Here is an 18,488-nt window from a genome sequence, read left to right on the forward strand (position 1 = left end):
CTCTAATGGACTCAAATATTTGGTGTCAAAATAAGTCGAATGGCGTCATTTCCTCCACATGGGGCTATTTACATCAATATGTCTTGGCAACTGAATCACAATTATATATATTAATATCTAACAAACTTCAGCCATTAAATATTTAATACATGAAACAATATACATTTCGAATTACCAGGGAAAATCTATCAAGACATTTGGATAAAATTTTGTATCTAAGGAGTCATTATAAGTCATTTAGAAGTGTGATGGAAGTCATCTGACTGCCATTAGATAGAAATAATAACAAATAGGCGATGTGGACCATTAAACAATATACCTTATATAAACAAACAACAGTCATCAAACCTATCATTATTATATACACAAGAGACATGGACAAATTACATCTAAAGGGGCCTTTTACAGCATTTTTAATCTTTAAACCAATGAACCCAGTGCTAATTTTCTTACATATGACACAATCCCACCTATCAAACTTATACCTTCAGTGCTTGTTTCATGACCCACATGATTTCCCCCCCATAAAAATAACTCCTAACTTTGACACCATCATAAGCTCACAGGACCATTGTATCTTAATTTATTTATAAATATTGCCTAAATATCACACTACTGCCTACAAAATGTGCGAAAACAGTTTAGAAAATAGAACAGTTTTCGACAAAAAAAAACTTGCCTAATGGGCCTATGATCACTGTTATTAATAGCGAGACATAAAAGAGAGACATGGAGGTATAATATCAAGTCTATAATCTAATTATTTTACTAAATGTTGTATAGATAGGAACCACAATGTTGACAACATTAATATTGCTTCTGGACAAATTTTTGTATAATAAAATTTCAACTTGCTATTCAATTGCACTAATTGAATCTGTTTGTCAATATGGTTACTCAAAAGCATTATTAACTGAATTTAAAACTGTGATAAAATCTATAACTATCATCACCACAACTAACAAAGAAACAAATTACTATTTCCGCGACACAGCGTCGTCAATATTTCTATAAACAAATTAATCACATGCACAAAAAACCCAAACATGATTCCTTTTATACAATCATTTACAAAATATTAGCACCAATGAATCAAAATGTTTTTAAATAATTCAAACCATCAATAATGACACAAATTGCTGGAGATGGTTTGATTCAAACTGGCAAACTTTCTTTCTCCCAAAAGTTTACAATTTATATCATTCATTCAAATTGATATAAATTATTAAAATAGTTTCTGATATACTAGAAAGCTGTAGATATGATGGTTACTATCCTGAAGTATTGAAAATTAGAAGGGTCTACCTATCAAATTTCAATATCTACCTTATAATCTTGTGGTGCCCAGCACTATCTGCAGTAAGAATTTAGTGACAAGTGTCATAAAGATAAGTTAAACACAGAAAAGCAGGAATCATGTCATCCATCATTCCATCCTATTATATCATTGTAGCCCACATGTATCATCATTATACCATGTGTTCAACCTACCACATCCAGCTATATTTTGTCTTCTGCTCATTAGGAACAGTTTAAAATCATTAAGATCTTAAGAGGTTGTGTTGATAAACTATATAATGGTTTTATGTACTTACTGTACCATTGTGTTGGTCAATACATAATTCTAGCTCAAGGTAAATAAAATTAGTTTTCACCCTTATAATTATATTGGTGTATATAAGACAAATTAGGCACTTGTGTACAGTTAATATAATTACATGCTCATAGACAAAACATTCAATTAGCATTAATTGACTACAACGCATGAGAAGATGCAGACACTGTAGGAATTATTGGCAGGCTATAATAATTATTGTGAATGTGAGAAACTGAGGATAAACAGCTGAAATTGGCTCTAGGTGTAGTTGTGTGGTGGGGGGGGGGAGATTAAAGTACCTATACCCTTGTAGAATCGTCTCTATGCATCTAGTTTATATGAAATAAGTTGTCTTGAACAAAATGACTCAGAGGTTAGAAGTTGTCACACTATAAACCCTTATTTTAGTTTCTATTTCCGACATCTCTCACCAAAATCAATTAACCAATTGTTAACCCATTCATTACCTGAAACACCCAAGGTTAATTAACAGCCAAGTTAAAATCGTCTCGCCTCAAGTAATTCCTAACAAGACTTAAGCCTGACCACTTATATCTGGCTTACGGATGAATTGAATAAGGCAAGCAGAAGTAATCAAGTTATTTTTGATAATAACATTGGTCTTAGCAATTAATGTTATATTCATTAACATCACACTACTATCTGTAGTGGAAGAATACAATTAGTTCCTTTCATTATCAGTCTAGACATTATCAAGTGATTTTTAGCAAACAAACAACCACCCGTAATTAATAATAAATTAATGCTTTCATAGCTCTAGTTCTTATACCAAACTTACTTACAGACATGATCAATTTAGGATACAAGGGAACAATATCAAGTAGCGCATTAAGTGAGGAAACATATTTAAATTTTCTACAGTTATCATGTGTGGTGCAGTCCTCCTGCACTTACCAATATAATACAAGTTCCTTTGATGTTAACTCGTCTGCTGTTATATCTACATATTTTTTTTACATTTCCATTTTTGGGCCAGTCCACATATGTTTTTGTTTAATATTTTCAGTTCTATCTTAAATTATATTTCTTCTCTGGGAATATGTACATGTGCTGTGTTCTTGTATTGTTTCTTTTCTTCTCGGTTTTGATGTGCAGTTCTCTTGCATTGTCTATCAAAATTCAATAGCCTAAAATTTGCCATTAAAACCATATATGATCATGAAGGAATTAAAACCAATAAAGCTTTCTCGACCAGCATCTACCAGATACACCAGCAAATATTGTGACTCCTTCGTGATAGAAAGTGGAGTTGATTTGTTTTTAAAGATGTTGTCTCCAACTGAATGATAACTAATTATTTACATGTACCACTGGAAGGAGGAGAATATTCTGTTGTGCTGCTATCATCAAATTTCCTTCCTGTGTTGGATAAAGTCACAGACCTTTATATACATAGTATGTTCTTTCAAATTCTAGGCTTTCTTAAAATAAACCCAGATGTATATTTACATGTATGGATGGCTCTGATTTAAATCTACTCTTCAGGGGTCATCAGTGTACCGAAAGGCTGGGTTCATATCGTTTCTCAGAGCAGCATGACAGAAATTGGATACCATGGCAATATTTTATATATGTTGTCAGTGGGAGGTGAGACAGGCTCCAGTCGAAATCAACTGGAACATTAGAAAAATTTATATTATTTCATGTGACGACAGATATCCTAGACTAATTGTTCTATGTTGTCAAACACTAACTTTACACAGTGCCATGAAATACCTAATCTGTAAAACCATCAATCTTGGAATAACTAACGGTGCTGATATTCCCATGGGTTATCTAAGATTGTCAGGAACTTGAGAGAAATCTATTAGAGGAGTTAGCCCGTGTAATGCTAGGGTTACATCAGTGTACTAATTCCACCATGGATATTATAATTAGTTATGGTCAATGATTGAATGTCCAGAACAAGCTTTGATTACAGTTTATTAGTCTATTGGAATGTTGCTACAATTAATTAAAGAATGTTTAGTATTTTTACAACAGTGTCATATTGCATGTGCTGATATTATTCTACTTTTGGAAATGTATGCAACCAATTTAGTATTACTTTAGTTTGTATATATATATTGAATTGCGTAAATTTTGGGTCGTAACAGGGATATGATATTGACATTTCAATGGCTAGTATATAGGCTACAGTGTGATAGACCAAGATAGAACTATTGTGCCCTGCACAGAGAAACTTTGATCTCCATGTTAAAGTCCCCAGCAGTAAGTCCAAATTAAACTGGGGTTGTTTTTTTTTCATCCACATGAATTCTTTCTCAAATTTCATTGTTTGGTGTTATTTACTCAAAGTAAGAAGTGTGCCTATCCATATGAAAAGACGCAAGACCAGTAAATGTTTTGTTTTATTTAGAAATCCAAATTTGATCTAATGCTTTTATTTCAGCCAAGATAGAAATAGAAATGTCTTTTTAAAAGCCAACAATAAGAAAATATACGATCTTTGACATACAGATGACCTTTACAAGTCAGACATTTCCAATAAAAGAACAACAAAAAGTAACATTTACAGTTCCCCAGTATATACATATTAACAAGACAATGTTGCCACCATGGCTAGTCCTGGTGTAGACATGATAAAATATAACAATTCATTGATAACATTAACATTCTATCGTTATTCCATGGTGCTGAAGACTGATTACTGATACATTTTACTCCTTTTGAATTGTAAGAGACCTATTTGTATTAAAGTAATTTAACTAATCAATGGGATTACTAACACATATCAGGTTGTAAATATTGTAAGTTCAATTACTAAATGACCCTCTGGGTATTTCAATCAAAAACTACCATGTTTAAGGCCCATTATAAGATGACATCATGGTGGTTCTAATTAAAACAAGACCATTACAGAAGATAGAGTGAGCATGGGTCACTATTAACAGGATACTTGAGCAGAAATGACCAATGGTCACCAATGACCACTAGGTCCAGCTAGCAGTAATGGGTAACCTTTTTCAGCTTGATCTTATAGCTACTTTGATAATAGCACAGTATTTCTATTGAACTCCCGTGGGGACCTAAATCATGAATACATCTTAGTTTTAATTATTACAACTCAAATGTATCAAGTCAAAGTCAGACTGTATGTAAAAATATATTGATTTTGGAGTACTGACAACCCACATAAACATAACACTAAGAAAAATCATTTCTTAACACCGTTTATCAATTCTTTTCATCATTTTTTAAGAAACAGTCTGATATTTTTCTCTCAAACCACACAGTTGAAAACAAAAAGAATACAAGCATAATACATATTTTTTAAGGCTGGCTTTCATTTATAAATATTGAACACAAAACATTTAGAATATTAATGAAAGATAAAACACCCCAACTATTTGTTATTTCAAAACAGCAAAATGAAATAAAAAATTACCATTATAATCAGTTATTAGGCAATTGTTTTGTTTCTATTGCAGAACAGACTGAGATGGTTTCCTAAGACAGATTTGCTTTCTTAAGAAACTGTTATCAAATCGGCCATAAAATTTTGTGCCCTTATCTTACATAATCAGGCGACTAGGTGAATAATTATCTGTCTCCTAAATTCTGGTTGCTAACAATTAGAAACTATAAACTAGAGACCCGTATCTGGTCAATCAGTCAACCAAATTTAATGGTGATCTGCCAAATCATGAATTAACATGTAACTTCCTTGCTAATCCAAGATGCAAACACAGCAAGTAATCTTGTAAATTAGCACTATAAAACAAAATGTGATAAGAGGTCTCAATGCGGTATCACCCATGGTGGAAACAGATTTTAATCTTTAAGCAAGAACAACTAACGAATGAGGTTCAAAGTCCTCATTTCTTACTTTTATTGCTTAAGGCACAGTTGTGAATTTGAAGAAGTCTTGAGTTGAAGAACATTTTGTTTAAAACATTTTAAATTCTTTCCCCAGTCCATCCCAAAAGAATTAAAAACCAACAATATAGTGCTGATTAAATTCAATTATTCAATACCAATGTTCAATAATAAATTTGTTATGTGTGTAGGGACACATACCATGCCAAGAAAAAAAAAATGTCCTGAATCTATTTCAATATCAGTAGCAGTTAAATAAAATATGTGAAAAGTAATCAAACTGGATCCAAACAAATTCATTGCCTTGTACTAAAAATAACATTTTTTTATCTTTAATTTACTTTGGTTGAATAAATGAAACTCATATTGAGGGCATCGTCAGAGAAGTGAACCAAAATGGGGTTCCAGAAGCTTTTAAACACAGGGACACATATTTGCAGTTTATTCTCTTCCCAGTTCCAAATATGAATTACCCCCTGTTGCCGATATCATCCACAAAAATAATAATGGACCTAGCAAACCCCAAAACATAAAAGCAAATTCTGACTACTTGACCAAAAATAAATTATCCATAACATTTTCTTATAAAAAGGTTTCAAATTTCTAAATGGTGTATTAAACTGATATTAAGAATCTCATTTAACTTTATAGCTAAATTAATATGTTTAAAATGACAAATTTCAGGGTTTGTGTTTTTAATTTGGTCAAATTGAAATATATATGAAAGTAATAACAGACACCCATTTTGCAAAGTCAATCTACCACCAACTCCTGCACTACAAGTCACCCTAAACTAATGGACAAGCCTTCTCATAAAAATCCCACAAAAAACTGGTGTGTTTGGTGAAAAGGGCAATATAAGACGATAACTTTGATTATCATGTTGTCAATATGTAGTAAAACAGCTTTATAAGTACCATCATGTCTAGCCTATAAAATCCTTTCCCTCATATATTTTATATACCATGCTGTATACCGGTCAAAACTCCACAATCCTGCTGCTGTTATCAACTTTTATAGCAAACTTATTTTTTGTTGAATTCAATATATATGTAGCAAAGGTTCACCCGAGCATGTAGAGCCAACTTAGCAGATTGAAGTAATCACCGAAATGATATTCACTCAATTATTTATGGGTTCCATTTATTGGTTTCATGTCTTTTTTTCTCAAATCAATTATGCAGACACATGAATTTTTAACTATCAAATTTGATAAACATCACTTTCACATTGATGCAACCAATGAGTAAAAAGAGAAGAAACAGCTTTCACAGCTTCCATAGTGGTGCCATAACTTCTGGGCTTAGCAAATTTGCATGGCATTATTTGCGTGATATTTATCTCAAATGAAAATAGCACCATATCAAGACCAATATTTGATTATATATTTATTTGAGAGTAATCACATATTTCTGAATTTGTTATTTTTTTTCATCATTTTCAAGCTGCCACATAATCTGCAGTTAATGCAAGCATAATCTGGCTTTTATAGCTTACGCAAGATCAATTTGGTGCCATATTACTGCTTCACATGGAATGGGTTAGGGCTTCTGTGCCTCAGTATTATTCCATATATTGAATAATATTCAAAACAAACCCCAGAAATGGTTAAAGAATAATGATAAATTTTCATAATTCTTACCTTTCCAGCACCAGGATTGAGTAATCGTCCCAGACCTCGAGCTAAACATGGTGGAGCAGGTGGAGGTGATGAACGGATGATGTCACAAAAATTAGTTGGAAATGGTGGTGGTTCGGGATCAGGTGGCTGATGACGCTTTTTCTTTTTACTGATTTTCTGAGCAGCCCTGAAAATATTAAAAATATACACATTAATAATATATATAAGACCAAGAAATAATATGCTGTCAATTCAAGAAATTGGTTCTGAATAATTGTCTTTGCTTATTTCAGTATGTCTACAGCCTCGTGTTCAATATTGATGTAGGGTGATCATTTGTTTAATAGTTGATTTTATAACTAGGCGCAAACTTTTTTTTAACTAAATGCAAACTTTCTTCCAACAGAATCAATGCTTTTCTATTGTTTTCTTTAAATTATTAGAAGGATCCCATCAAACATATTAATACAGAGGAAAGAAGTTATATCAAAAGTATACATGTGTGAACAAAACCAATATTTGACTGTTTGAATTTAAGAGTCATTTGGACAAATTTCATGGACATTCACTCAAATTCAATAATGTACTGGTCATCTCAACTCTTGAATGATTTGACATATTATATGTTCACATGTGTTTACTAGTACCCACATATATACAAACATGCTGTCCATATCTAGTACCCCCAACTAAACATCTTATCAACTCATCAAATTTAATCTCTGGTTTCTCTTCACTGATCAGGCTGCCATTAAACACATAGCAATGAATGAGATATGTGTGTGGAAATATGTCATTAATTTTAAAGGGTCCTTTTTCTACATCAATCAGAGATTTATTGGTAGTCGCTGACAGCTGGTTGTAGGCTACATGTTGTGCTGAGATAGAAACAACTACAGACTTTATTTCATACACATCAAAGAAATTAACATTTTTTATGAAAAACTAAAATAAATTGTACTTTCTTTTAATCAGAATACAACTATTAGGACATATGTTGCACATCTCAATTTACAAAAGATAAGATTCAATATAGTTTCTAATACAGCTGTTCAAATGATTGGGAAAAAATGTAGGAGATTTAAGAAGAAGTTAAATTAAATTAATCGAAAGAATTTCTGTGGTGAATTGGACATTTCAAGGCAAAGTGCTGCTTCATATCTATAACATACTCTGATTACTTCTTTCAAAACTTCATTTCTATAGGTGCTTGATTTGACGTAAAAAGTATTATATCTATTAAGAAACTGGCTCCATTGAGAAGCGGTGTGTCTTTAAGTTGGTGCTTCAGTGAACAGTATTTCCGTGCTGTGAAATTAGATTCATTATCTCAACGCTTGTTTCTTCCTTGCTTTCTGACAACATACCCAAATCAATCAATATACTGTCGTCTGTCTGTATTAGACCAGGTTTAGAAATAACTTATCTCTCTATTAAATAAGTACATCTTCTTTATAACACCCAGCACACCCCAATTTCTTCCCAGTTTTCTCTTCATCAAATGCTGATTGCATTAAAATGGATTTCATTTACAGACTTTTGCTTATCTTGGTGTCCACTATACTTCTATCCCTTCAATTCAATACGATGTTCTTTTATGCCCCTTGTATACTGCTCACAGTGATACATAATAAATATGCAGTTCAGATGGGCGACAAAATTAAAAACTTAAACAGCTTGACCTTGTCATCTGAACACAAACGTTTTATCAAAGAAACCAGTTTAAAAAAAAAACAACTCTCTACCGGAGTTGAGTGGCTTCACTCAGTTAGCTTAGGGCATGCACTTTTCATTTTTTTTCGGTCAAAACAGTTAGCTGGTTTTGCTTATAGTCTGTGTGAACGCTACACTCCCCTGGCTTAAAACTTCTGAGTTTCTAAATTGGCTTATATAAACATTAGGGATCACGGTGGCTATAAGTGGGTAGTCGCTGACTCACTAGCCTGGAGGTCGGGTGTTCAATCCCTACATTGACCGAGAAAGTTCATCCAGATTTTCCGGCGTGGATCCCCCTTGTCAGTGATGCAGAACGGAAGGCCTGACAAGGACAACTGTCTAGTCGTTCGGATGGGACGAGGTCCCATGCACACATCGGCATGCACGTAAAAGATCCCTTGACAGTTGGAATTCGATATAAGAGTAGGCTGTAGTGCTGCTATCCGGGCAAAATTTCCCTCATAGCACACTGTATGGCATATGTCTGTCTTCATTAGCCCAGTTCGGAACAGCACAGTAGGACGTTAAACCCCATTTCATTTCATTTCATTTCTATATACATTAGCTGTCTGAATGCATGGGCAAATGAAACTCCTTGGTAGCCCGGCCTTCTCTACATAATAAAATAACCACAGTGTTTCCTTTATAAATTCTATGGTCAAATTACCAAGTCCAGTGGACGACTTCAACACAAATAATCAACAAAAATCACATAATGGTAAGCGGTACAGATGACAAGGCTAAGCAAGAAAACGCAAAAAAGCAACCATGTTGCTCTGTTCATTATAGTGAAAAAAAATAAAATCTTCAAATATCTTTGTAAATCATGTAAATTCTTTCATAAGCAATCCAAATATCTCTCAACTAATAAACACATAGTTTGTAACATACATAAGTATATTCATAAAAAGTTGCAAAGTTAAAATCATGTAACGAAAAGTTTTGAAATACCAAAATATTCCATGAAAGAAAGAAATAACTAAAACAAATAGTAGATGATAACCAAAATAAATAGCAATCAACAGGTTGTTTAGATTACTTACTTATTAAAAGAATCCATTTTCAATATCCTATTCTACTTGTTCTAATCCTTGGAGAAAGAAACACTCAAAGAACAACTCTATAGACCATGCCTAAGTATACATGTACATGTATATCAAATCCAGCATGTCCACTTTACTGTGAGTTCTATACTATATCCATGATATATTATCAGTCATATTGGCCCCTTCTTCACTCTAGTCCACACTTACAACTGGCAAGTTAGAAGCCAGGCTGGAAAACCAATACCTTTACAGTCTAACAAATTAAGCTGCTCATCCAATCTTACTGGTGTGTCACATGACTTTTACTACATTATAAGAGTCTACCCTGGTAATTAAGTTAGCCATTAGACAGGGAGGAAAGTTTTAATCAACTCCAGTTTAAAATTTCTCACACAAGTTTTTAAATGGTGTGTATTAGCTTACATGGTTTGTCACCATTGTTACACACTGTTCATTATTATTCTCTTCCCATCATAATATAACTTGTGTCTTAATAAATTGGAAAGGAGCTTTCTTCAGAACCTTTCCTTCACATACACAACCATTTTCACATTTTGTAGTTCACTATTGTAAAATATAATTGATTTATGGTACTAAGAACATTACTATGCAATTCACTAGAAGTCGAGAGGGTGAATAATCAAATGCTTATGTTGTCGCTAATTATATCTGAACTCTTTTTAATAAATTATATAAATCCATTCACTGAATCTAATATTTATACTTGGAGGTTTTAAATTGAATTAGTTGGTTGAAAAAAAAATAGTTGAACCCTCTCATAGACAAATCAAAATTTAGCCCTGCTTGTAGATAATTAGATTATAACTCCTCATCAACACAATATTTTGTTATTTTGGGACTAACATGATATTTTTCATTTCAATTGTTACATGTGCAATGTTAGGGGAAGAATTTCCACATAATTTGGCAAACAGTCACCATCAATTGCAAGCACAGCTGTTCAAAGAAAGAAGTTGTTAAATAACTTTTATGAATGGGAAGGGGTATACAGTGCTGTTAATTTCATCTTCTGGGGAAAATTGGTTTATATTTTTTTAAAATGATTTATTTTGTAGGAAGGCGTGGGTCCATCTAATGCTCTAGCAAGGTCCAGTCGGTAATTAAACACCTGATCTCAGAAGATCCATTACTTCAGTATAACGAGAGAGAGAGAGAGAGAGAGAGAGAGAGAGAAAGAGAAATGGGGTTAAACGTCCACTCGACACCAACTAGATCATTTTGGGACTAACATATTGTTCAATTTTATTTCAATAATTCGCTTGCGAATAGGGGTCTTTAGCAGTGGGAGGCAACTAGAGGACCCAGAGAAAACCCACCAGGTTGGACAGGCGACCCTACTCCTTGTCATGTACAACTGGGGAATCAAAACCATGGCAGTTGATTCAATGACAGACCTTATGATGAAACGCCCCCGCACCTACCATTGGGCCATCCACCCCCCCCCCCCCAGTATAAAGAACAAAGCAACAATGGTTAATGAATGGACAGAATGACAGATGTGGAGATATTCAACAATAAATTTTTTCAGTCTGAATTTAATGACAAATTTACACAATCTTGGGGATGGGTGGGAATTTGTAATCATAGATTACATCCAAGTTTTGTAGCCGTGGAAATTTAGGTGACACAATTTCAGACACAGAAGACAATAAATGAAACAATATGTTTAATAAAGTTGCTGATCTTTTTTGTCCAATAATCTGCTTCTAGAACATTATCTACACTATACCATGGCAAACATAACATGCAGGCAAATTACGATCAATTGACAAAATAAGATGAATGTTTATTGAGGCTATGTGTTAAACACTTAAAGCAGTATGTACAGAACATGAATAGGCAGATCTATAACTGATGTTTGGACAATTCCTGCAACCATAGATGGTCACAATAAGAAATCTAGAATCATCAGAACATTTGTCATCTAATTGGTTTCAATATAACTTGCTTTAGAGACGCTGCATCATCAGCATTTTATAGTCTATCTGAAAGATTCCTAATAATCAGTATTAAACATTAGAATTTCCAAACGAACCATCAGATAAGACTAAATCCTAATAATTTTTAATAACTATTATTTCTATATTTTGTCTGTAAATTTTTCTCTATTCAGGCAGAAAAAAGTATGTTTTTAGTCATGCTTCATTATAATTATACTTTCCAAGGATATATTTACATTTCAAATAAGCAATAACAAAGAAATCTTGTGACCAATTTACATTAACTGATAGTCCCAGAAATTTAATTTTAATAGGTACACTTGGATGACGAATAAATGGGTTCATATAAAGCCTATTTCATACGCTTGTCTGAAGACCACTAAGCACATCATAAAGGTACCATATAACATTGAATACAACTTTTGAATTTTTCTTTGATTTTGAACTGTTAAAATGTGTAATGTATACCTTGACAGTTGTGATGAACTACATTAAGCACATTATCTGGACAATTACTGGAAGCTCCAACTGCTTTTCAAATTAAAGGAAATGAATGGGATTTCATGGCATGATAGTTTATAGTGGGATTTATGCCCCTAGCCTAATGTGAGCAAGGAATATTTTTCCATGGTGGCAGCACATTAGCTTTACTTCCTGTGGCTCTTTATCATAAACCATTTTGCAGATCGGACAACTGGTGTTATTGGAAACTACACATCCAACTTTCTTGTCCGATTTAATCATAAACAAATTTAGGTGAAATGTGTCAGTGTGACTTTATTCAAAGTTACGGATGAACATTTGTTTTGGTTTTTTTTGACAATATCTAATTTTTCATAGCATAATCAAATTTAACGTTTAATTAGGAAGACAAAATCAAAATATCAACTATAAATAATCTCACAGCTTGGATTTAATCGGATTAAAAAGAGGCCCATTAAAAGATTTAAGCAAAGATTATAGGTGCCACTGGCTTGTTTTGAGAATATCCCAACTGCAGAGAATCTTGAATGTTGGACCTGAACCATTTTTGGATAGATACACCTTTTAGAGATTCAACTTTCACAATACTGTAGTTTGCAAGTAATTCCTCAAATGATGATAATAGACTTTAACAGTGGGATATTATAAATGAATTTTTGTTCAGTTTTTGAAAAATGAAACAGTAATCGAATCAAACATTGAAGACTTGGAAAATTGTCATGGCATTTCCTATCCCTATTTTATTGTCTAATAAATACAGTCAGACATCTGACACTATGACATTCTTTCAGGAAGGCAGGCACTTTTTATGAGTCCACAAGAAAAAAGAAAAATTATTGTAAAGAAAATGGTAAGGATCAGGAAATGTAAGTCAAAAAAGCCAGTCAAATACTGAACTTATGAATCTGTAAATCTGACCTCTAGAGAACGAATGATCAAAATGATCAATCGACCGATTCAACCCAACTTCTTTCTATGTGGACTGATACCATTACCTCATATTAATGTGCTTAAACAGAAGTCTTGCACAAGAGGAAACAAAATCAATATTCATAAATTGGAAGTTAATGATGTGTAAAAAATCCAATACTTTGATCAAATATCATCAAGAACAAGAATTAAAATTCATATTGTGAGGCTTTAAGCGTGGTAGCAATAGCATAGCAATTCATTACATGCCATCTGACATAAAAATCAGATTTTTAATGAAATCGTGTGTCATCAAGTGTCTGATCAAATATCAGAAATCACTAGGTAAGGATACATAACAACACAACATGATTAGAAAATTAATGTAACCAAACACACCATTGGTTCAACTTAATCACACATCCAATTGCGTAATCTGTTTTTTATTCAACGACCTATTTTTTTTATTTATCTGGCTCAACTTATCTAGAATAAAGTTAATTCAATATAAGATTATGTTTTTCAATTACCTGAGTTATGTAACGCAAAAACATCCTATCTTTCATTTGTTTTGTAAATAGATTTTTATTATTCTGAAAATTTATCTTGTCTGTATTATTTTTTCATCATTTCCAAGAAGATAATATGCTTTTCTTTTAAAGATGCATTATGTAACAGCTAAATCTACCTATTGTGGATCGTTTTTCTGGCTTCAAATGTTACATAAACTATTATTTAGACATTAATTCACATGACAAGCCCATAATAAACTCTCTAGACCATCGGATGGCTGAGATTTTGAAGATGTCTGCCATATCATTGTACCTGACAACTGAGACTATCAGTACTATTTTAAAACTTCAAACATTCATAAATAAAGTAATTTGACATTATATTCATTTTTTCATTATCTATTTTTATACTATTACAGCAAATACAGTCTGATCTTCATCTAAATCTTACATAATGCATCTTTAAGGAAAATATAAATACTTAAACTGATCTACTTCTAATAAATTATTAGCTCTAATTTTAAAGTGGAGTGTATGGGACAGATCAACAAATTTCAAATTTAATACAACAGGTGACCCGGCAATGAATCTAGGCATTCTTGCAATTTCTCAGCTCATCCAATATCATATTAGGAATAAAATATATTTTAAAAAATCAGACGGCAATAAACAGCGCATGTCTTTACTAACATTGGATTACTAAGTGTGTAGACATCGTGACGGTATATTATGATTATTAATATCGAGATAATATCAAATCGCAAGTACTAGTCACCAACCATTCATCTCCTCATCTCATTATTACAATACTAAACGAGGGTACGTACCTAAATTTACGAGTTTTATTGGATTTTTAGGTAATGAAATTTTCTGCAATTATGGTTTTATCACACTCAGTACACATAATGTGCTTCTTGACCATGATCACCTTCTGATACGTGAGTCATTGGTAAAACTCATTAATTATGGGAAATTTGTTAGAGGATATTTCATGGGTGATCAATGCCTCATCTTAATACGATTAGAACATCTGATCAAGTTGTGGGGTGTGGAAATACTTGTTTTGGTGTTTCTAAATTTTAGTAGTATGGATCGTGTCAAGTGGTCATTATTTTGTCTGTTACTATGATCATATGGTGATAATAAGAATCATTTCAGATCATTCTGTCCAATTTATTATTTCTTCAAGTGTGACAATTTATGATCCTGTCATTAAACAGTTCTTAATTTTTAATGGACAAGTTTATAAGAAGATTACTGATTGTTTCCCTTATGTCATAGTAGACAGACTATACAGTTTTTAATATCTGAATGTTGCTAATTGTTCTGTCACCAGGGCCCTGTTTCTCGAAATCTTAACTAAAGATAAAATCCAAATTTTAGTAGATACTTCAATTTTGATCGGCTAAGCACTAAAATCAATCTAATATTATCCAATCAAATTACTAAAATTTGGATTTTATCTTAGTTAAAATTTCATGAAATAGGCCCCTGGATCTTTAACAGAAACTGATAAAATGTTGTGAATTTAAATTTGAGCAAATTTAGTGTTGAAAATGGTGAATTATTTTTTAAAGATTCAGTACGCTAATATAACACATTCCTCATTAACATTGGGGGTTCCGGGGTCTGACGAGTGTACTTTATATCATCCCGTCATTGATTCAAGTGACGATGATTTGAATCAGGGTTCTCTGGTTTCCTTCCACTGCTTAGAGACCCTTACACACAAGTGAATTACTAAATTAAAATAGTAGCATATTTATTCTGTTAGTCCCAAAATGAGAAACTTAAATAATAAGACAACTACTGAATCAATGATCTGCTGATGAAGAATATGGGTGTAATGTGGTTGTTATTATATAAGTATTTTTCACTTACCTAGAGAAAATGTTATTATCCTCCATTCCAATCTCAGCAGGTGAGTTACATCTTGCTTGACTGCCATGTTGTATTCTTGTGAGAGATGAACATCCATGGGATCCCATGTCTATTTCTTGTTTCAACTCCATATAAATCCTGTCATGTCCACTCGTTCTAGCATTAATGACCTGAAAATAGTAAAAAAATAAACCCACTTTTAAAAAGTCTGATACAGAGTCTGCTTCCATCAATGTCTTCAGATTGTGCTAAAAAAAAGAACAGAATATAGGAACTATGGACAAAGGTTTTCTTGAAACAATGAGGCAAATTTATATCTAAATGACTTGTCCATAAGATCTGTGTCCAATTACTCCAATATAATATTTCTGAGAAATTACTTTCAATATTCCCTTAATGCTACTGCTATCTGCAATATATTAAATTTTCCACAAATATATAAATCGACCACTGTCTGACACGAATGAGCCAGTTTAACTTGAAAATGTCTTACCACAAGAGCATTTTTCCTTCTAGTTTCAAAATTACAGGTAGGCCTATAGCCTATAAGATCAATGATATCACAAATGAAACTAGTCCACTATCTCCTAAAATGTCTATAATTATATACTTTCATGTGCTCAAATTCTTATTTCTTACGTATAAAGGAATCATGCCCCAAGGAATTCAATAACTCTGGTATAAAAGATGCCATACATGTACATGTATACATCAATATTAGTCTTCTTAACTTAGAACAATTTATTGCCATAGGATAAAAGCTCATCTTTTTGTAATGTTTTATTCTAGCTTCGATCTGGTCTCAGCAAGCCGCTATAGAGGGGAAAATATTGACAGTGAAATGCAATATGCCATAGATCAGGCTATTCATATCGCCATAAAGTGTGAAAATAGCCTCCGGACACAATGTTGGGCCAAGTTCAATACTTGTAGATACATGTATAGATCCACATATAGAGAGTAGAAACAACTTGATCACTAGTTGAAGCATGAATAACCTATAAAAGATTAAGAGATAAACACAGATCACTTTTTCTTCTTAATACCCCAAATTAAAGAAACTGGCTGGTTTGGTTATAGTCCCTGACACAATATCTCATCAATAAATAAATGAAATGAAATGAAATGAAATGGAGTTTAACGTCCTACTGTTCTGTTCCTAACCTGGGCTAATGAAGACGGGCATACGCCATACAGTGTGCTATGAGGGAAATTTTGCCCGGACTGCGGCACTACGGCCTACTCTTATATCGAATTCCAACTGCCAAGGGATCTTTTACGTGCACGCCAATGTGTACACGGGACCTCGGTTTTCCATCCCATTCGAATGACTAGACAGCTTTCCTTGTCAGCCCCTCCGTCCTGCATCACTGACAAGGGAGAACCACGCCGGAAAATCTGGATGAACTTTCTCGGCCAATGCAGGGATCGAACACCCAACTTCCAGGCTAGCGAGCTAGCATCTTACCCACTTAGCCACGTGATCCCCATCAATGAATAAGGTTTCACAGAAAGGATAGATTTCAGATAATACAACATATATACACATTTACCATTCAGATTTAAGAGGGTAATTAAATATGCTCAATTGAAATTGGGACTCTGACTAAGATATATTCATAGTTTTTGATATCAACCAATCAGATTGCAGTAGGCCAATAAAATAAGCATTGATCTTCGAACCTAAGAGAGGTATGATTATAAAAGATTTTACATTCAAAGTTTTATCAAAATCCATTCATCAAACAATCAGACAGCAGTATATACTGAATGAAGTTTCACCTTAGGCTATTGATTGTGGTAAAATATGGAGATGCTATTTGTAGGCCAGTCGGGGAGGTGCAGGAAATTCAGGAGTCCACAATGGCCTTTTTATATATATAAATGAGTATTTTGGGGAATACTAACCCTCACCCTTTTTAGAAGATTGAACTTGAATCCAATTTACCTTTTTTCCCTCTAAAAAGGGTTAGGGTTAGTATTCCCCAAAATACTCATTTATATAAAGCGGCCATTGTGGACCCCAGAAATTCCCGAACCTCCCCAACCAGCCTACAATTAGCATCTCCCCATAATATAATGAATATATATGTATCTGTTCATTGGATATAGAGTTATTGTGTTTCACACAATTAACCAAAAACATTACAGTCAGTCAATTAAATATTTACAGATGGTACTATATTACAAAGAATTGACCAAACAGATTGCACATGACTACTTCAATTTATAAAAATCAATTGGCTAGAAATAAATTTACCACATTTCATAAAAAGTGACAGATGGACTGCAAGGACAAAAAGAACCAATTTAATTATTTAATAGTTAATTAATAATTTATCAGTAGGTCAACATTTTTTTTTCAAATACTAATTAGTACCAATGGGAATCCCCAAAATTCTCACAATAATAGATTATTATTTCAATAATATAACATGGATAATATTTAAAAGGAAACGTTTGACTAATCTAAATATTTTTTAAAAAAAAAAAACTGTAGCTTGTTTTAACCACCTGTGGGTATGGAGTTAACTACTGTTAAAGTGGTCTGCTATTTAACTCAGATTGCCTGCTAATTTTTTGACATTTGCCCCCTTTACAATAATTAAACAACATCCACCATGGCCTAATAGAATTTAAAACGCTACTGGAATGGGTTTGAATTCTGATCAGAAGACGAAAACTTAATTATCAACGTTTGGACACTGGTTGTCAGGTGACAAGGGCAACTACTCTTCTTCATCAAAATTCAGTAGGACTGAGTTAAAAAAAAAAAATCACCAGATACAAATTTAGGGATGAGTAATACCTCACTTTAACAAGAACGGACATCTTCTCTACTTCAGATTGTGTTGCCACTTGGTATGAATACTAAGGAAGGCAATAAGAGAATAACAGACAAGCAGGAACCACACTCCATAC

The 18,488-nt window shown here is 33.0% G+C and overlaps 1 protein-coding gene across 1 annotated transcript in view; it reads right to left on the bottom strand.

The window, feature by feature from the left end:
- Nucleotides 1–18,488, bottom strand: part of LOC126822274 (kinesin-like protein KIF26B) — a 55,784-nt gene that overhangs the window by 23,847 nt on the left and 13,449 nt on the right. The window contains exons 3-4 of the mRNA XM_056101403.1: nucleotides 15,567–15,736; nucleotides 7,080–7,245 (exon numbers count right to left, since the gene is read on the bottom strand). Of these exons, the coding sequence (XP_055957378.1) occupies nucleotides 7,080–7,245; nucleotides 15,567–15,736 (336 nt within the window). The remainder of the gene's footprint in view (nucleotides 1–7,079; nucleotides 7,246–15,566; nucleotides 15,737–18,488) is intronic.

Source organism: Patella vulgata, chromosome 5 (genome assembly GCF_932274485.2).
Source record: "Patella vulgata chromosome 5, xgPatVulg1.2, whole genome shotgun sequence".
Classification (NCBI taxonomy): Eukaryota; Metazoa; Mollusca; class Gastropoda; family Patellidae; genus Patella; species Patella vulgata.